Source organism: Castor canadensis, chromosome 16, assembly GCF_047511655.1.
Source record: "Castor canadensis chromosome 16, mCasCan1.hap1v2, whole genome shotgun sequence".
Classification (NCBI taxonomy): Eukaryota; Metazoa; Chordata; class Mammalia; order Rodentia; family Castoridae; genus Castor; species Castor canadensis.
Window position 1 is genome coordinate 31,391,046 of NC_133401.1, and position 21,733 is coordinate 31,412,778.

At 40.8% G+C, this 21,733-nt stretch overlaps 2 protein-coding genes across 2 annotated transcripts in view; one reads left to right on the plus strand and one right to left on the minus strand.

The window, feature by feature from the left end:
• LOC141410430 (uncharacterized) overlaps window positions 1-21,733 on the plus strand; it is a 589,957-nt gene that overhangs the window by 213,678 nt on the left and 354,546 nt on the right. The window lies entirely within an intron of this gene.
• LOC109674163 (uncharacterized) lies at window positions 4,740-14,557 on the minus strand. The gene is made up of 3 exons (XM_020151215.2): window positions 14,419-14,557; window positions 10,481-10,604; window positions 4,740-8,766 (listed from the first exon to the last, which is right to left on the minus strand). Exons 1-3 carry the CDS (start codon window positions 14,449-14,451, stop codon window positions 6,905-6,907), a joined length of 2,019 nt encoding a protein of 672 aa, XP_020006804.1. The 5' UTR covers window positions 14,452-14,557; the 3' UTR covers window positions 4,740-6,904.

Here is a 21,733-nt window from a genome sequence, read left to right on the forward strand (position 1 = left end):
TTGTTTTCCTATAACTGGCCCATATACTGAAAAAACTCCCTCGTTCCATAACCCTCCCAGAGTATATAACCTATCTCCTGACATAGATCAAGGATCAGGGCTTTGAGAAATTATCTCCCCTGAGTCTGCTAGCATAATAAAGTTCCTGCTTCTTGCAAAGTGGTCTCGGTGACTGTTTCCCTCGCCATTTCCCACAACATGATCACAAAGACAAATGGGAGTCTACAAACAAATTTCATAATCTGTTTATTTGGTCCATTTTCTGCTGCTAAAACATAATACCACAGATTGGGCAAGTCATAAATAACCCAAGTTATTTTGGCTTAAACTGATGGAGGCTGAGAAATCCAAGAGTAAGGGGCCGCATGTAGTCATGGCCTTCCTGCTGCATCACAATTATGACAGAAAACATCATATGGCTAATGGGCACTTGACAGAGAGAAGGAAAGAATGAGCTGGAAAAGGGAAGGAGAACTCAAAAGAATTTATCACCAGCCCAATCTCAAGATGAGAGCATGAACCCATTCATGAGGGCAGAGAACTCATGCACTCCACTTGTACCTTTTAAAGTTCTACCTCCAAATAACTCATATTAGAAATTAAATTCCAACTTAAGTTTTGGAGACGACAAACATTCAAACCATAACACAGAGGAACAAGAAGTACAGAGAAGGGGGCTACAGTGAGGAACGTGTGTGGAGGAAGGTATGCAAAGAAAAAAAGTCAGCAATAATTGAGCATGTATCTGATCCCACTGTACTGTCAAAATGTGGACTATAATAACAAAATGGATAACAGTTAAAATAGTTATACAGATGAAGAAATGGTGGAAATATACAAACTCAAAGTATAGTGGAATAAGCGATCATGTTAGGGGTGATCTAACATGATAGGGAAGTTATGATCAATGGGTTGTAAATGCAAATCCATAGTAGAGGGGAAAAGCAAATATTATCAAGACTGAATACAGGGGGGCAGGCATAGTGGTGCATACCTGTAATTCCAGCTACTTGGGAGGTAGAGATTAAAAGGATCATGATTTGAGGCCAGCCCATGCAAAAAGTTAGAGGGCCATCTCAACAAACAAGCCAAGAGTGGTGGTGCGTGCCTGCAGTCTGATATGTGGAAAGCACAGGTAGGAAGATTGCATTCTGCGGTTTGTACAAGGCAAAAAGCATGAGACCCTATCTAAAAAATAACTAAAACAAAAAGTGCTGGAGGCATGGCTGAAGTGGTAGAGCCAACTGCCTAGCAAGCACTAGGCCCTGAGCTCAAACCCCAGTACCACCAAAAGCTAAAGACTGAACACAGAGTTACCAAATGGCGATTATTGCTAGTTGGTACTACAAGGGAATACTGGTCATATTTACCAGTCAAGGAGCAAAAACAGCACAAAACAGGGCAAGGAAACCAAGAACCATTCCACTGGATGATTCTGTGAATTCTAGAGGCTAGAGACTCCTGTAGTTGGTATTCAAGGGAAGAGTGAAGCTCTGGAGCAAGTTAATGGCATAAAAATGCTGGACAAGATTTAAACTTCACAGGCTATTCAGAGGAGCTTTATCAAAACTCTCTCCATCACAAATAACTCACACTCAAGACAAAAAAAACAGGTTTACAGTCATCCACGTGCATGACATGCATTCTGAACACAAATGCATGGGATTTTGTACTCAAAAATTTCAGTGAAACATTTTGGTGCCTCAAGTTAATTACCGTTATGCCCATTCTCATTTTTCTTCCTTTTTTGCAAACTACTAAGGTTGGCCTTCAAATTTCTTCCCAGTCTTGTCACTTATTTAAGCATTTCATGTCTTACAGAACATCATTTTCTTCCACAGAAGTCAACTATGTCCTCTTTCCTTATACCATCATCTTCCTCTCTCTGTCTCTCTCTCCCCCCACACACCCCACCACCAACACACCACCCACCAGTGTTTCAATAAAGGAACACCACTGAAAGATGTAAAAACCTATGGGTGGGAAAACTGAAAGAGCAGAAGCTGAATGATGAGAGTCAAGAATTAGATAAACATCCAAAAAATCAGATAAACCTCTCATGTGAAATGTCAAAACTTTGTACCTGAAAACCGTAGATATATTGTCCTCTAAGCAACAAATGAATTGCCTTTCCTTTTAATAACCTCTGCTTCTTTTTCTGAGAGAAATATTTTTAAGAACCATACGTATTTTCTATAGAGAAAATCTACCATCTGTTTTAATAATCTCAAGTCTTATAGGCAAAGTAATAAATGTTCACATTCCAATACCTTTCATTCAGATAGAAAACATCTGCCTATGATCTGAGAACTTAGCAAATTTCATATTACTGTACTTCATATGAAGATAACAAGACATCTGAGGATCTTTTAGGAAGCTCATGAGGAGATACAACATCATTAATAAGAAACCATTTTCAGAACTGTGATACGGACTGAATACAAACTTTAGCTCTTAAATTTAAACTGGTTCCAGTATGGTAGAAATCCTAGCTCTTCAAAACTATATGAATTATAATCTCCAAAATGGAAACTAACCTTCATCCCTATATGGGCCAAGATTTAAAATATAAGTTGAAATGGCCTGAAGAAATCATAAATGAAATGTAAATCAGAAGATATCCAGAATATAGAAATTTAGAGGTAAAAATTTCAGAGAATGAGTGTGAATGCATACAGAATATAGAAGAGCAAAGCATACTATAAAATGAACTGGAGTTCACAAGTCACAGACAGAATGTGGCAGAAGTAATACACAAGAAATAACACATTTGCTGAGACCAAGCAAAAAAACACATTAGTTCACAACTTCAAAATTCCCAATGTATCTCAAGCAGGATCAATAATTTTATACACAAAAACATTACAAAACAACTGCAAGAACCAGCTCTCAAATCCAAAGTACACAATCCTTAGGAAAACTACTAAAGTTGAGCATCCCTAACAATCTTGCATATTTACATTTATCTTTTCATAATTTAATGCCATTATACAGGCATCAATATAAAAGTGAGGGAAAGTATGAGGTTACTTTTCCAAAAACCAGTATTAAAATCAACGAATATAAGGAAAAATGGTCATTCTCCTGAACAATCAAAAATACACAAGTTGAAATAGGAAGATCAGGGCTCCAGGCCAACCTAGGCAAAAGGCAAGACCTTATGTACAAAACAACCAGAGCAAAAAAGGCTGGGAGCAGTGGGGGTGGTAATGGCTCAAATGGCAGAACTCCTAACTTATGAGCACAAAGCTCTGAGCTCAAACCCCAGAACTACCACATACACAAAAAAAGAATGACGGCAGTTCTAATGGGCAAGTGGCTTAACACCTTTACCACAGAGAAACATTTTTTAAGTAAGCAACATGTATAGGTTAACAGATCCAAAGGCATACCTAATACAAGTAATACAAATTTATTTTGTACTCTGCTTACAATCAAAAGTCAGCCTTAAATAGTAGCAGCTGATAAAAAAAAAACTCAGCACTATACATAAAGCATTTAGCCTTTACTTTTATAGACATATGTCTGCTCTGTGTATTTGAGTGATCAGGGTTAGCAAAGATCCCAGAAATTTTAAAATGCACTCTGAAAGGGATTATGGATGAAATGAAGAATCTAGGATTATAACAAAAAATTCTAATGTTCATGAGGACAGAATAAACAAGAATGACCGTGAAATGATAAATGACAAAATACAGGTTAATAACAATCTTTCCCAAGTATGAGTATGTTGGAACTAGCCACTATAAATGTCACAATAGTTGGTTCTTTTATTGGTAAATTTGTATGTTGAAAAGGATTAACTGAAAGAGTGGGGAAAATATTTGGTATAAGGAATGTAAGCATGTATGAAGACATCAAACATTGCTTTAAATACATATACTCTAAGTGACTCATATTGCAAGCTGTTTTAAAGACAAATATATAAAATCTAATCATTTCTAATCACTGTTTGATTATCTATATTGAGATTATTTTTCAAGTGCTCTGGCAGTATTGGAAATAGAATATAATGGTTTGTTACTACAAACTCTTTCAACTTCCATGTTCAGTGACATCTTAGCAACTGAAAATTGACCCCAATAGAGAATTTACTCAAGAAAATTTGCAAAGACTACAAACCTAAGCTTGATTTAATGTATTACTGAATGTTTAAACTTATGATGATAGAGGATATGCTAAAAATGCAGATTAAACCTGCAAGTGCATGGTCTATGTGGGCATTCCATTATGCACAAAGCAAAAAAAAAATGAGGAATTCAAAAGAACTCTGGTATTCAAAAACAGTTGTTCTGTATTGGCAAAAGAAGTTAATCATTTTCACTGAAGAATGAGTGAGATTCTAGTATATGTATCTTTGTTGTTGCTCTCTTTATTTGTTAAAACAATGGATTCATCAAAACAGGAAAAAAAACATGAACACAGAAAAAGACATTTTATCAGAGATGTGCAGATGGCAAAGAAATGCATGAAAAACACTCAGTATCACAAATTCTTAGGGAAATCCAAGGACTACAGTGAGACCCACTACACACTTATTAAATGAGCTTAAATTAAAAAGATTGGTCAAAGTAGAGGAACTGGAACTTTCACACTGTTGGTGGAAATGCAACAGGGAACAACCACTTAAATCAGTTTAGTATTTTCTAAATGTTCTTAAAACATTCACCTATGTTACAAGTTTAGTTTTACGACTTGAGTTATTAATACAAGGCAAATAAATGCATACCAATATAAAGTTGAAATATTCAAAGCTTTATTTGTACTATACAAAATCTATAAATAACAAAAATATCCCTAAATAAATGAATGGATAAACAAATAGTGGTTTACTCACAGAACAGAATGCTATTCAGTAACAGTAAGAACTTTCACATAAGCATCACTGTTATCTCAAAATAATTATACAACATATTCATGCACACATTCACATTGTGACAACAATCATTTAAGATTCTAGAAAATGCAAACCAATTTATTACAAAAGATATCAATGAGAGAGCTGGCAAATGTAGAGAGAGATTATTAAAGGGTAAGAGATAAACATACATTTCATGATTGTAAAGCTTTACTGAATTATATAATTTTTTTGAGCTGAGGTCTTGCCATGTTGCCCAGGCTAGCCTCAAACTCCTGGGCTTAAGTAATCCTTCTGCTTCAGCCTCCTTAACAGCTAGGAATACAGGCTTGTGCTACCATGCCATGTTCCAACTGGAATGTTAATTATACAAACAATACTTAATGAAGCTTTAAAAAGTGGCTCAAAATAATAAGTCTAGATGTCCTGCTTTTCTTGGAAACCAGGTTATCAACCAGATATGGAATCACCATCTCTTTCCTCAGACCCTGAGAGGGGCAACTTTGCTTCAGTTATGATAAATACTGACAAGCAATAAGAGCTGCTGCCATCTGAGTCAAACGGAATGCTGGCTGGGTCACAAAAGCTATGTCCCTAGACTACAGAATCCCCTTTCTATTCTTGTTTCCCTACCAACACAGCATTGGCCAATGGGTGAACAGACCAGAAAGGATACAGGAACACATAAAACCTTTCTGGCATTTAATAAAACTACAGGCAAAGGAAATAGCTACGGAGATCCTCAGAATTTCTTTACACAGCCATCATCACTGGAACATTTGTGAATGAACTTTTAGAAGAGGCACGTTCCAGGCTGGGCAAAGCAGAGATTAGGACTGTGGTTCAAGGCCAGTATGGACAACAAAAGCAAGACCCTATCTCATAAACCCAACATAAAAAAGGCTGGGGGGGAGGGGGAGAACAAGCGTGAGGCCCTGAGTTCAAACCTCAGTCACACATACACACACACACACACACACACACACACACACACAAAGAGACACATTCTATCTAATTTACTAATCTCCTTGCCTCTCTATTAACAGTTTCTGTCCCAGTTACAAATGACACTATACTACATGGCTCTGTATATCATGGGAAATGTCTCCACTGCAAGACCTGCAGAAGAGACTACTGTCCAGAGTGCTAGGAATTCTTTGACATCCCTTGTGGAAGTGAATAAATATATGCGGTTTACAGAGCACCTGGTATTATCACAACTCTCCTCTTCACAACAACCTCTGACCTCACAAAAATCCTAGCACCCAGCACAAGTTAAAAACACAAATCCCTGCAGGCTTACCCTTGAAGCTTCTGACAGCAATGGAAATTTAAAATATTCTGCAGAGAAATATTTTCAGCCATCTGAAACACACAAGTTGGGGATCTCCACAAAATCAGTTCACTCTTCACAGCAACATCACTAGTCTGATTACAAGTCACTCTATATGATGATCAGACCCATCAAGATTAAAAGCACATGAATAAAATGACCTTTACAGAAAGATGAATCAAAGCAATGTGCAACAAGTAATTTCTGGGTTGGTGAATTTAAACCTGGAAAAATTCATTACAAGCATGATGCTACAAAAATGCCACTGAACAAGACCATCTTACCAGGTTGACAGCAAACTCGGATCAAGTCCTCCGGACCAATGAGTAAGGCCCATGCCCTATATACAAATACAAGAAAATGAGGAGCCCCCATAAGTTGAGGCTATTGAAATTTTTCCCCAAGAAAATAGAGGAGAGAAAGGAAATTTGCTTCTCTGACCATGGTGGGGGCAGTAAGTCACATACATAAGGTGAACCTATCAGGTGGTAAAGGAGGAATGGCTTCTGCCACAGAAACTGGCAGTGGCATAAATCAGGCTATGGCCTTGGGCAAGTCAGAAACTTCAGTCTCCCTCAATGCTCCCCACATACCTGAAATTTATGAAGAACCCCCCTCTGTGGAAGTTCAAATGTTTAAATTTAGAGGCTCCCAGTCTCCTTCAGTGCTGTTATGCTGAATAATGGAATAGCACATCGCCACACAGAAGGCCTTTAATTGTGAACTCTCTCATGTCGAATGAGGCTAGATTTGCAGGTAAAGGACTTCTCACACTCTCTGCATTCATAAGGCCTTTCTCCAGTGTGGACTCTTTGGTGCTGAATGAGGTCAGATTTGTGGGTGAAAGATTTCCCACATTCACTGCATTCAAAAGGCCTGTCTCCAGTGTGACCTCTCTGGTGTTGAAGTAAATTAGACCTTTTGCTAAACGATTTCCCACAGTCATTGCACTCATAAGGTCTTTCTCCAGTGTGGACTCGCTGGTGTTCAATAAGGCTAGCATTTTGGCTAAAGGATTTCCCGCATTCACCACACTCATAAGGCCTCTGTCCAGTGTGAGCTCTCCGGTGTTGAATGAGGCTAGAGTGTCGTCTAAAGGACTTCCCACACTCACCACACTCATAAGGTCTTGCGCCAGTATGAACTCTCTGGTGTTGAATGAGGTCAGAATTTCGAATAAAGGACTTGCCACATTCCCCACACTTATAAGGCCTTTCTCCAGTGTGAATTCTCTGGTGTTGAATGAGGACAAATTTGCGGCTAAATGATTTCTCACATTCACTGCATTTATAAGGCTTTGCTCCAGTGTGAACTCTCCGATGTCGAATGAGGTTAGAAAACTGTCTAAAGAATTTCCCACATTCACTGCACTCATAAGGCCTTTCTCCAGTGTGAATTCTCTTGTGTTGAACGAGTTCAGATTTGCAGCTAAAGGCTTTCCCACAATCAGTGCACGGATAAGGCATCTCTCCAGTGTGAACTCTTCTGTGTCGAGTGAGATTGAAGATTTGTATAAAGGATTTCCCACATTCGCAGCACTCATAAGGTCTTTCTCCAGTGTGAACTCTCTGGTGTCGGAAGAGGATAGAGCTTTGTCTAAAGGATTTCCCACATTCACCACACTCATAAGGCTTTTCTCCAGTGTGAACTCTCTGGTGTTGAAAGAGGACAGAGCTTTGTCTAAAGGATTTCCCACACTCACTACACTCATAAGGCCTTTCTCCAGTGTGAACTCTCTGGTGTCCAATGAGGTTGGACTTACAGGTAAAGGATTTACTACATTCCCCACACTCGTAATGCACCGCTTCACTGTGATGTCTACGATAGTGAAAGAGTTCAGATTTGTGGGTAACGGCTTTCTCATGTTCACTACATTCACAATGCCGTTCTCCAGTGCAAATTCTCTTGTGTGCAAGGTGACAATTTTTGCTAAAGGATTTCCAATGTTCACTACACTCATGTGTCATTTGAATGCCCTGATGCTGAACAAGTGTGCACTTGCAGGTGATGGTTTTGTCACATTTGCTCTGCTCATAAAGCCCTTCAGGGCAGATACTCGGATGTTGAACAAGTGTGTGCTGGTAACTGGAAGCTTTTCTACATTCACCCACCTTGTTATGTCTCTGTCTACTCCAAAACACTTCTCCACATTTGCTACTGCTACTTACTGGATGTTCACCATTGCAAGTGGCATGCTGCTGAAGGAAGCCCACAGTGGCTAAGAAGTCCTCCCCATCCTCCCCACAAGTGAAAGGCTTTGCCAACACAAGGAATCTGAAGCTTGTCACAAGTGAGTTTTCCCAGGGCTTTTCTCCACTGTAATGCTTCTGGAGCTGATGAAGGTTTGCACTGAAATAGAAGCCTCTCGTGCTTGTGCTGCCCAATTTCTGCACAGAGGATGTGGACTGGACTTTACCCTGATGCAAAACATCTCCCCAGGCTGGGACATGCATCTCACAGAGTTGAGGCTCTTGGATAGAGAGACTTGCCTTAGAAATCCTGAGCCATGGCACTCCTTCTATAGGTACACTGTGTTCGGAAGTAATCACATCATCCTCAGTCCCAGGACAGTAACCTGAAATCAGGGAAATGCTGATGAACTGAATGTTGATATCCCACAGAAGGAAAAGCCTACAAAGGTGTGAGAGATACAAGAAGCAATCCAAGAGGGCACAATGGCACATGCCTGTAATTCCAGCACTCAGGAGGCTGAGGCAGGAGGAAAGTTCAAGGCCAGCCAGCCTGGGCTACATATCAAAACCTTGCTGCAAAATATTTTTAAAAAATGAGAGACCATAGGACAGTTCTGAGAACAGGGAGCTGGGGAAAAGTTGAAGGAGCCGCTTTGAAATGCTGGGTGTTTTAAAATTACAACATGGAGCTGGGTGCTGGTGGCTCATGCTTGTACTCCTAGCTAGTTGGGAACCTGAGACCAGGAGGATCACAGTTCAAGGCCAGTTTAGGCAAAAAGTTCACAAGACCCAAATCTCAACCAATAGCTGGGTGCAGTGGCAGTGCCTGTCATCCCAAGCCACACAGGAGGCTAAGAGCAGAAGGATTGAGGTTCCAGGCCAGTCTGGGCAAAAATGTTTGTGAGACCCATCTCAAAAGAAAAAAGCTGGGTATGGTGGCACATACCTGTCACCCCAGCAACAGTGGGATGCTTAAAAAGGATGATCATATTCCAGCTCAGCCTGTGCAAAAAACAAAACCCTATCTCCAAAATAACCAGAGCAAAAACAGTTGGAAGTACGGCTCAAGCAGGAGAATGCCTGCCTAGCAAGTAAGAAGCCTAGAGTTCAAACTTCAATACCACCAAAAAAAAAAAAAAGTAAAAATTACTGGAGAGACCACACCAGACAAAGAACACAAGGAAAGCTGCAGCAAAGGAAAAAGGAGGGCTTCCAACTTGTTTCTCTGCCAACAGCTTTCAGCAGCATCTTGTCTACTAAGGAAATGTCTATGCAGTATAGAAGGTCACTGTGCCCAATCCCAAAAAAGTCCAAATTACACTAAGTAACTGGTGATAAGGGCAATTTTTAAAGGATGTGTGCATGCTTTGTAAAGTGAGTCAAAACTGGAGAACAAAGCAGAGCAAGCAGTGAAGAAGAACAAGTGATGTACAAAGGTCATAAAGGTAAAAGGAGCCAAACAAGAGAAGGCACAGATGAAATCACAGTTGGCAAAGTAACAAGGATGGGAAAGCAGGGCGACCTTTCACTAAAACACTGTTGGAAACACTGCAGGTTCCTTGTACAACATGAACGCAGTTCTGATGTCACATCCTTCCCCAGCAGTCTCTTACCAGGGCAGGTCTCCTCTGAGACCATCTTGCCATGTCCACTTTGTAAAGCAACCAGGACTCTCACTGCAGCCCTCATTATGCAATCACATGGGACATGAATGATGCAAGTCATAAAGAAAGCAAGGACAGATAAGTGACCAGCACTGGCTCACCAACTTAGCACACGACAGTATATAGAAAACAAAACATTACAAAGAACACTCAAAAAGGAGGCTCTTCACATAAAAGTGATCATGACAATGCCTGCAGTTCTTCACACAGATATCCATAAGGAAATGGCAACTAAAGAAGGAGGCAGGAACTGGGGCACAGGCTATTGTGGATCTGGGCAGTCTCCCCTATAGGGAAAAAAGCATTCAAGATGAGATCCATGAGGCTAACAGTAAGACTATCTAGACAGAGGCAACCGCCTCTGTGGGGGAAGTGGGGACATGACTGGACAGACAGAGAAAACTCAGGACACGGAGGGATGCAATGACCTTACCCAGGGATGCCACAAGTTCAGAGTTCTCCAGCATCACGTTGCAGTACAGGATTCTCTGTGCCTCATCAAGGAGCCCCCACTCTTCCTGGGAGAAGTAAACGGCCACATCCTCAAAGGTTACACCCTGCCATAATGGGAATAGTTCATTCCATTATCAGTTTCTCTTCTAAGGAGAACCCAAGTTTTCCTCTTGCTTCAACATTCACCCTCTGCTCACCACCCTTCCCCAACTCCTCATCTCAGAGGCCATACCCAGCCTGGTACCACGGAAACTGTGAAGTTCCATGACAACAAAGGCAGATGAATATATAGACACATTTGTCAATGTGGTGGCTGTCACAAGCACTGGTTAAGGAGAGAAGTGGCCACAGAGAGGGGAAAGGATGGCAACCTGTTCCACCCTGGAGGTCTCCCCAATCCTACTTCCAGGACCCAAGCAACATGGGCTTACCCTTATCCTTATGACTCCAAATCTCCCCAGTGTTATCAGTTCATACTCACTCTGCACACAGCACTCTGAATCACACCTTTCTCATATGGCTGTATTCCCACAAGATCAGGCTGGGAGTATGCCTCAAGTGATAGAGTGCTTGCCCGAGTTTGAACCCCAGTAATGCCAAAAAATAAGGTTATTGCTAAAGGTCACACAACCCTGCATGATGAGGAAAGTTCATTTTGTGTACATCCTCCTCCTGAGGACTCTAAGTTCACATACCCACCCAACTCTGCTCAGATCATTCCCTAACTCCCCACCTCGGGAAACAGGGGTGCCACTTATGCCCAGCTTCATGGTATCATTGATTATTGACTGTGGCCATGCATACTGCCAACAAGTAGGCTGGCAGATAAGTACCATCTAAGCTCTGGACCTGGGTCACACTCCCTTATTTTCAGAAAATTGGCCTTCAGTTCTCCAGATCCTTCTTCCTACATATAACCAAATATGGATTCACTCTTCACCCTGATGGCCTAAAGGCCCCAGGGCCATCAATTAACATTCTTCATGTACATATCACTTTCTTTCACACATCTCTTACAGCCTCTCTCCTATAGCCACAGCCCCACACTATGAGCAGCTCCTTGGCCTACTTATTACTCAGATCATAGGGTCCAAAGAGTGCTTGGAAAATGCAAATAGGATCCAGTATTCTAGAGACTTCCTGCAGATCCCACTGCAAGGCAGCCTCCAATTCTGCTATGAAAGTCTCCTACCTGACCCTGCTCTTTTCTTCAACATCATCTACCAAGAACCACTTGTGGATCTCAGATACCCATGTCTCTCCTCCACTCCTGTGCACTTGCATCACACAAACCAATCAGAGACTTCCTCTCACTCAAGGTTCAACACAGTGGCTCTCTAACCCAGGTCCAGTGAGTCTCCCAGACAGCCAATTAACTGCCTAAGCTAACCTGTCACCATGACTAAAACACCCAAGTCCCACTAAGGGTTACAATAAAATCATGGTGAATCTATAAAGCAATGAATAAGCACCAACCCTACTGTGACTTTGTCTGAATTTCTCTTACATCTCTATATCTATCACACGTCCTCTCATCCCATCCCTGAGAAGCCTCAGTCATATGCCAGACCATTCCCTCACCTATTCCATGGATACTTCTCCCACAACCAGGCACCCAAATAGGAAATCCAGCCCTCAACTCAACCATCCCTTCCTCTTCCTGGGCAAACTGCCATTATTACAAGCAAAACCACACTTCTCAGCCAGGCGCCAGTGGCTCACACCTGTAATCCTAGCTACTCAGGAGGCAGAGAGGATCACGGTTCAAAGCTAGCCCAGGCAAATAGTTTGTGAGACCCTATCTCAAAAACCCCTTCACAAAAACAGGGTTGATGGAGTGGCTCAAGATGAAAGCCCTAAGTTCAAGCCCCAGTACTGCCAAAAAAACCCCACCATACCTCTCTTCTACTAAATGTGTCCCACAGCTCCATCCTGGTCCACACACTGCTCACTACCTTTGAGAGAAGTCTCCAACTTAAACTCCTCAATTCTCCAGATGGTTCCACCTGCTCATGAACTGTTTTCTGAAAATTCTCATAGTCCTGAACCAAAAATAAAACTCATGACACTGTCATGGAAATTCCTCCTATCCTGACCTTGCCACCTAAGTTAATGGAGTACCCAAAATCAAACTTTTGACTAGTCATCTGTGACTCATTCTATATCATCTTCTCTCTCACCCTAAAATCAGAAAATTTAGGCAGCCTTATCTAAAATCTGATTCAGAATCCAACATTTTCTCCCACATACACAGCAACCACACTGGCCCAATTACTCTCATACACATACTGACTGTTCACGAAACTTCTCCCTGTACTTCCTATCATCTTCCATCCAGTCTGTTTCCCATGCTCCAACCAAAGGGAGCCTGATGAGAGTGGTCAGATCACCTCCACCCTCCACATGAAACCTACTCATTTGTTACTTTCACAAATAGAATGTCAAAGTGCCAGACACTGGTGGCTTATGCCTGTAACCCTAGCTAATCAGGAGGCAGAGATCAGGAGGATCACGGTTCAAAGCCGTCTGGGCAAATAGTTCTCAAGACCCCATCTCGACAAAACCCATCACAAAAGGGCTGGTGGAGTGGCTCAAGGTGTAGGCCCTGAGTTCAATCTCCAGTATCATTTAAAAAAAAAAAAAAAAAAAAAGACTGTGAGAAGTTCTTAAGGAGACATTCCAGGCCTGACTCCTGCTGTACTGCTACCTACTCCAATGAGAAAGAAGTACCCCAGGCTCCCCTCCAGGCATATGCACACATTGATAACTACAACTGAAACAACCTTCTACACCACACTTTATGGTTGCCTACAATTTCATATAACTCTCAACGTGCACACAGGACGCTAGGCTTTGTATCAGTTCAGGATCCCCAGATCCAAGGCTAGTAGAATAGTAAGAAAACATTCCAAGGACGCCAGTAGCCTAGACTCCCTATGGAGGATAGCAACAATCTCCACTTATCAGGTTAGGCTCCATAAATGGTTCTGAAGTCATATGAATCTGTAGAAAGAAGGCAGTACAAGTCAGGCAACCACAAGCAGATTCCACAGGCTCATGCTGTTGCGGGAAATTTCAAGCTGAGATACAGGACACTGAGGCAGTTTAGCAGGAAGCAACGTTTTATTGTGCCAGCACAGACACAGCTGACTCCTGTCCAAAGGCTGAGCCCCTAGAACAAAGGGGTCTCACCTTATGTACTTATGCAAGCAGGTTACTGAAGTTTTAGCAAAGTTATGACATGTGGCTGTACATAACTTCATAGGCTATTTCATTCCCCTAGTTCTATGTGACCTTCTTCATGTTTCAATTCTTTAAGTTTTATCTCTCAGATTTGCCATTCCTTCCCTCTGCCTCATTATCATAACTCAGACTGTCTGTTTCTCTTCTGGTCCACCTCCCTGCTACTATAACACCCAGTGACGCTGGGAGCCAGGTGGCCTGGAGTGGCTGGTTGCAGTAACCTTTGTGCCTCCTCCACAATGCTTTCTCACCAGCTGTGCGGTCTTGGTCAAAGACTCAGACACATGCCTAACTATCATCTCTCTTCCTGACTGTCCTTCCTCTCAGCAAATTCTGGAAACCTTCTGGAACCCCAGCTGAGGCCATGTTCCTGGCTGTTCACAGTTCTCCACGGCTCCCAATGTCCTGAGAAAAAATGTCAAATTTTCGGGTGCAACTCTGCCTTGTGTTCTGTCCCCTGCGGACACGAGACGGACCCCGGGACTTCGAAGCCCCCCAGCTCAGCCACCCCTCCAACATTTGCACCGCCGTCCCTCTACTTTTCGTTGTCCCACACCGCAGCATACAGACGTCAGAATGGGGGCTCCACCCACGGACGCCCCACTACCGGGGATTCAAGACTGTAGGATTCTCTCACCCAGGACTCTGGTGACGTCCGGGGGACGCTGCGCCTACCTGAGCTGGGTCCCTCGGCGCGGCCGCCGCCATCGTATTCTGCAGGCGGAACGGGGACACGGACACCACTGGCGGCGTCGCCAAGCCTCAGGCCCGCCTGTGTGGCTGGGACAACGGCTGCTTTCCGTAGTCTCGATCCAGTTACCCGAGGCAGGGTACCCAGCACCCGACGGCCTATACAGATAAACAAACCTGAGAAATGCCAAAATGACCGCCACGCGGAAGACGCCGGAAGTTCCGGCCAGACGCGATGAGCGTGCCGGAAATGCCCGTGTCCTTCGTTTTCATTGGTTCAACTCGGCCACCATTTGGCGCATTACATCCCGGGTAATGTAGTTTCCACAGCTCCACTAACCAAGTCAAAGCCTTGACTTTGACCTCTGAGAATTGAGACATATAAGGAAACACCCTTCGTGTTGTAACGTGCTGAACTCAGCCTCAGGGCAAGGGAAAGGTGCTTAAAAGAGTCTGTTTCCAATTTCTGTTGGGTATTGAGTTCAACTAATCACTTAGGTGTTTGGAGATATTATTTCAGACTCAAGAAGCTCAAAGTGCTCCCAGGAGCTAAAAACATTATTTCAGATGCTCTCAAATGGTACACATATTCTATAGAGTAATTCAGACACAAAATACATACACTCTTGGCCTGAACCTAATAAATAAATATTCTCCTATTGCTATTCAAAGGCACAGAGACAAAAGCATTAGAAGCAATTTTGTAACTCTGTATGTCCAGTAAGGAAGGAACAAGACAAAAAAGCTGCTAGTTAAGGCCATGATGTGGAATATAAAAAGGGATGGTTAGGCTGCCCTGAAATATAGGTCAAGAGTACACCTTCCCACAACACATCTCTTACCTATGTACTCAGTGATAGTGTCTAATACATTGAGCAACATTGCTTATTCATTTAATATTTCTTACTAATATCCAAAGACATTCCATTCCCTTAGTAATTTGAAAGCAATAGTGTCTGTGCACAAGAACAGCAAACAAAATGGAGTTGTGCATAGAGAAAAGTGGAAGGGTTGCATTTCCCTCATCAGTGGCCATATGAGGATTGTTAGTGTGAACTCATTTGGTAAATTTTATTTTACCTATGACAATACAGTGCACTTATTATAGTTGTACAGTTGGTTTTAACAAATCTCTGTGACCAGAACCTAAATTAGGAAACAGTATCAGAATCCCATCCTCCCTTTTAACCTATAGTTACCCAAGAAGATCCAACTTCCTTGACTCCTGGCATCCTGTCTCCTAAATAAGTCATCCTGATTTCTAGCATACTGCTTCCTCAGTTTCCACTGTTCTCCCATCTTTTGTAAACAGAGTTATACAGTACATATTTATTTGTGTCAATCTTTTTTTCCCAGCAGAATCCTCCAGAAAATTGGACTTCATGATCATATATGTCCCAGTATATATTCCTGATGAATTGACTCATAAGGATATGCTTACGCAATTTAATTCTTAGTTAAAAACAAAAACACAATGTAATGAGATTCTTTAGGCATAGTTCTCTTGAAACTGATCTGAGGCCCAGTGCCAGTGGGTCATAACTGTAATCCAACTAGTCAGGAGGCAAAGATCAGGAGGATCACGATTCAAAAGATCCTCCGTCCAACATGTGGAAGGAGTACAACTAACACCTCCACTCTGTTGAGTCCAATAAAAATTGGAGGTCTTGACTTCCAGTGTAGTGCTTCTTTTTGAGTTTTGTTTTTTTTTTTTTTATCCTAACTGGAGGGTGTACTTTGGCTTTGTTTTACATAAGAAAATGTAAAACACTCCCTGTGCTCAGCTGCCTCTTGTCTTTTTGTGTTCTAATAAATTCTTGACAGTTATCCTGACAAAACAAAAACCATTTTTAAGACAATTTTCTGTAAATGTTATTAAGAATAGTATAATATTTTAAAGATAGCCTTGTTGTTATGAGTTTAGAGAATTGTTTTAGTTTAACATCAGTACATTGGTTTTGACCTTACCAAACCTTTCATGTAACTCTTAGATTTTAATTAACTTAATCACTTACATAAGCATCTATATCTTTGTAACAATTTAATATGTACCCTCTGGGGGAGCTTGTCATTGTCCCTTTTTTTGTCTAAAAGTATTTTTTTAACCTTTTATTTTTTAAAAATAATATCCTTAATACCTTTTATATATTTTTGTTATTTGTTCAAAATAACTCATGAAACCTTTTAACTTAGAGCCTTACAATTGCATGAAAAAACAAGAAAGAAAGCAACCTTGAAATTATTTTTGTAGAAAAGCAATTTATAGAAAGGTCATTTGTTAATAGACCCATGAATTATAAGAGAGAATTTAATTCCAGATTGTATTTATGACAGAACGAAACACATAGGAAGGCCATTTTTTTAACTACCCAAACTCCAAGACTTTTGTTGCAGGTTGTGCCCCTCCCCCCTTTTTTTTCCTCTCTCCTCTGGTTTGAGCTAGAGTGTTAACCCCTGACTGCCTGCATCTTAGTGAGACCTGATTGAAATAAGTTTAATAAACTGTTTTCTTAAAAGTAGCAATAGAACAGAGTAATAATTTTTCCACTGACTCTATAATAAGTACTGTTCTCAAGATGTTTACATATACACACACACTGTGAGCATACCATTGGATGGATGCATAATTAGCAAGGGAAACATAAGCATCTCATGACTGTCTCAATAACAACCAAGCTTACTGCACCAACCTTTTGGAACAGTTTTTTGTTTTTTTATTAGCACAGTCAAAGTTGCTCTTTTTCTCACCCTTTTAGGTAGGGTCTCCCTGTTTATGCTTCCTAGAAGTAAAGGTGCCAGCAAGTTCAGTATTTCTGGCATATTTTAATAATCCTAAATTGTTTCCTATTTACTTTTAATTTTTAAGCATAAAAACTCAACTGAAGGATTGTATTAAACCTTTCATCCTTTTATTGTCTCCAAACATTTTATGACATTTCACTTTTTCTCTTTTTCCTTTTTTCTCCTCTCTCTCTCTCCTCACTTCATCCATGAAGACCTTATCTCAATTTGGTTTCCATTCCTCCATTTTCCCCTCTCTACATTCACAACCCTTCTGCAATATTCCTTTTCTTTTTAAGTCAGACCAGATCTTATGTCCATCCTTCATGTGTTAATTTTTGTAAGAGCTCAGTTAGTGCTGAGCCTCAATCCTCCTTCAGGATGCCCATTTGGGGTGAAGATGTTCAAACTGGGGCACCAAAGCTATCCATTAAGACTGAAAGACTCTGACTTTTCCTTAGCCCACCCAATAAATTGGTACCTGTATTTAAATAAACAACAGAGTCTTGTTTTTGAAGACCAGTCTTAGCCTCTTGGCTTTTCCCATTCTCCTGGGTGTTAGGGTTTTATTTTGTTTTGTTTTTAACAATTACTCTATAAACTTTATTAATCACAATTTTATCTAGTGACCCTTCCAGGGCCATCCTACACCAAAAGTAGGCCAATCCACTTTACAAAGGATGTTTAGCTTGTTAGAAGTTAACTCCAGTCTCCATTAAATCCTTTTTAAAGTTATTAATCATACATTTGAAAGGAGGGTTTTTACTCTGATTTCCACCCATCTCCTCCCATTACCAGATGGCAAGACAGACACAGAGGGGGAGGGGTTTTGGAAAAGTACTCACTTTGTTCATCTCCTAAGTGGGGACTTAGGCGACTCTTTGTCCCCAGTGAGTCTGTATAAACCCAGGACCGGAGGCCATGTTGGGGCTCACCCTTGACCTTATGAGTTCACCATGGAACCAAGGATCAGGACTCCTCTCTCACTTCGCAGCTGGGCTGCATCTCAGGCTAGTACTTTTATACACTCTCACATGGCACAATACTTCCACCCCACACCTTAAACCAGAGAGACATGGTTTCACCCCAACAGGCAGTTACTAGCAGTCTCTGGGAGGTGATTAGACTCCCCTTCTGCCTCCTGAGGCAGGCCTGAATTGGAACCCGGGTTCTTACCAGTACAAAGAGCGGTGCTCCTAAGTTGGTTCCTTCTCCTCAGTGGGTTCCTTTTCATTCCAGGCTCTCACCCCAATTCACTGGGAGAATGAATCCCCCTTCCGGATCAAGCTGTCTATTGGTGTTTGGTGGGCTCTCCTCCCAGCAGTCCAGGGGATGCACCCCATTGGCAAGGGAGGTGATAACTTACTGTCTCCTGTAATCCCGGCAAGCCCCCAAGGAATGTTGCGGGAGTTTGCTAGCTGAGATACAAGTCTCTGAGGCAGATTAGCAGGAAGCAACATTTATTGTGCCATTACAGACCCAGCCCACTCATGTCCAAAGGCTGAGTCCCAAGAACAAAGGGGTCTCACCTTATATACCCTTGCAAGCAGTTTACAGAAGCAAAAAGCAAAGCTCAACCCACATGTGGCTGCGTGTGACTTCATTGGCTATTCCATTTTCCCAGTGCTACGTGACCTTCATGTTTCAATTCTTTAAGTTTTATCGCTTTGCTTTGCCATCCCCTTCCCCTGTCTCTTCGTCTTCAGCCTGTCTGTTTCTTTTCTGGCCTCCCCTTTCTTGCTACAGGTGTAGCCTTGCATGAGCAAGAGCCTGAGTTCAATTCCTTGTACTGCAAAGAAAGAACATTTATAAAATGTATGACTTTCTATCAAAAAATGAACAGTGAACAAAGAATGTGATGTTTCTGAACTCAAGCAAGTTTAATGCCCACACTGTATGTATGTATAATAAACACATGTAAGCATTACAAAAATTTGATTATAAAATTCCAAGGCTACACATATAAATTACAAAGAACTACATGAAGTGCTCGAGAATTTCAGACAATAAAAATTAAATCTGAATCAATATACACAAAAATAGCATTCATTTATTAGAGGAAATAGTTGTATAATTTTTTTGAAACCAGTTTTGTTTCTATAGTATTGGGGATTTTTTTGTTTGCTTTTTGGGGGTTTCTTTTGTTTTGTTTTGTTTTGTTTTTGCAATACTAGGGTTTGAACTCAGGGCCCTATGCTTGTCTGGCCCTTGTGCCACTTGAGCCACCCTGCCAGCCCTTTCTTATATTAAAGTTTTTTTTTTCCAAGATAAGGTCTTGCCATGGCTGGCTTTGAACCATGGTCCTCCTAATCTCTGCCTCCCAAATAGCTCACACATTGGTGTGAGCCACCAATGCATGTTGCCTTCATGGTATTTTAAGTTGAAAAGAGCTATGGGAAATTTTTGTAAGTCACCTACCTAACACTGATTGGTAGAAATGAGTAATACATTTTCCATTAGATTCGTTGGCAGTACTTTTCATTTAAGTTATACTAAAGATAACATGCTAAATAAATATTTAATTAAAAATTATAAGTTCATTTAAAAAAGACATGCTGACAGTTCCACTCTGCTGTCATTTGTTGGCTTTTCTTATGTGCTTACCTAGAATTAGACACCACCTTTCTATCAAGTTTCCTTCTACTTCCCACCTCTCTACATTCAAAACACACAGATGTTTGCTCAATCCCTTAAGGCTGCACATGTCTTCCTAATATGGGTCTTTCCAGATAATTTTGCCTTTGCACATGCAGTTAAGCTCACCTCTGCTTTCAAAATACATTAATACCCTTAATGAATATTCATGAGCCATAAAATCTTTAAGAAATACCCATATGAAAATAATAGACTTTCCTGATATCTCCAACCTCAGAAAATTTCCTCTATTACATTACTATAGTGTTCTGAATTTGTCCACAAAAAATAATAATAATAATAAAGGTAGATTGTGTGATCTTTGTAAAATTATTATACAATGTTCAATTTTAGACCTTTATTACTACCCTCATTAAACATGACATGACAAATTCTTAGCCCCATACCTGGCATACAGTCATCCTTTTAATATTATCACAATATGAAATAAATGAAATCTTAAAGAAGATATCATATTGTAATGAATTTAGGGAAAGCAAAACTGGAGGACTCTGGTGTCACAGCTGATAAGCACAAAGGGGATGAAAAGATGGTAGCATGTGCAGAAAGATGTTCACTATCCACTGGCCTGAATTTGAAACTAGACTCATCCAAACAGTTGAGAACATTCAGTGAAAGGAAATACAGGAACTGGTCAGGATCAGGGTGATGTGTGAGACTTTGGCCTCATTGGAAGATTTGGGGAAATGAGGTAGTGTCGAGTGTATTTGTCTCATTGTTTCTGCCTGCACAGAAGCCCCAAGAAGATGTCCAGCCCCACCATGAAGCACAAACTTATAATTTCAGAGGAAAAGATAACCACATATTAATATATCATCATATGTCTTCATAAAAATATACAACACCATGTAAAGAGAGCAACTTGTCACATTCCAGGAATACTAACCATAATTCTTTTCACATTAAGATTTTTGCTATTCACAGTGCCACTCACTGTTACAGGAACAAGACCATTTATCAACATGTAAAATTCAGCAGAAAATAAAAAATCAGCAGAGGCCATTAGGGGCCTAATCTTGAGCTTCATGCAATAATGGGGTTGAGCTTATGACAGCTTATGACCTGGAAGCCATTGAAGGGAAGACAGTGAAAGCTGCAGGATGCTCCCATGGTCACTCTGTGACACAAGAAAAAGAGATTACATCCAGCATCATCTAGGAAATATGTCAGCCCAATGCTTCCACTGTTTGAAGAATTTTCAATTCTCTTGGAGTGGTTGTAGCAATAAATGGTTAGGCAGCATAAGGGATCCTTGTAATAGATCTCATGTATCTTTGTTTTACTAGTGGTCACATATCTACACATCTGAAGTTATTACTTAGAATATTCAAAGAAGTACCTATAAAACTGGCAAAATCTGAAAAAATCTGGTAGGTTGAATCCTGGTTTTAATATTGTAATATGGTCATGAATTACCATGAGGAAAACTGAATGAAGCATTCATTGGGCCTCTCTACCATTTTTGTCAACTTCTGTGACTCTATAATTACTTCACACTAAATATATATAAATATATACATACATATATAATGAAATTTAAAATCCCTCCTTTCACATTTTAAGGGTCTGTCAATCAGCCTACCTGTACAAAGCTGAGAGAAGAGGCCCCCAGGGCTTGACACAGTGTTGTCAAACCTGACTTTCCAAGAACAGTAGGAAATCCAGACATTTATTTTTGACCCATATTTTAAACCTGTAATAAAGTGTAAATCATGTACATTAAGTGCCACATATTGAAACTATACATTTTGACAAGTTTTGAGATTCATATAAACCCATGAAACCATCCTCACAAATCACAATAGTGAGTCTACCCATCACCCATGTATTTGCCTTGTGGCCTTTAACATCACTCTACTCAACA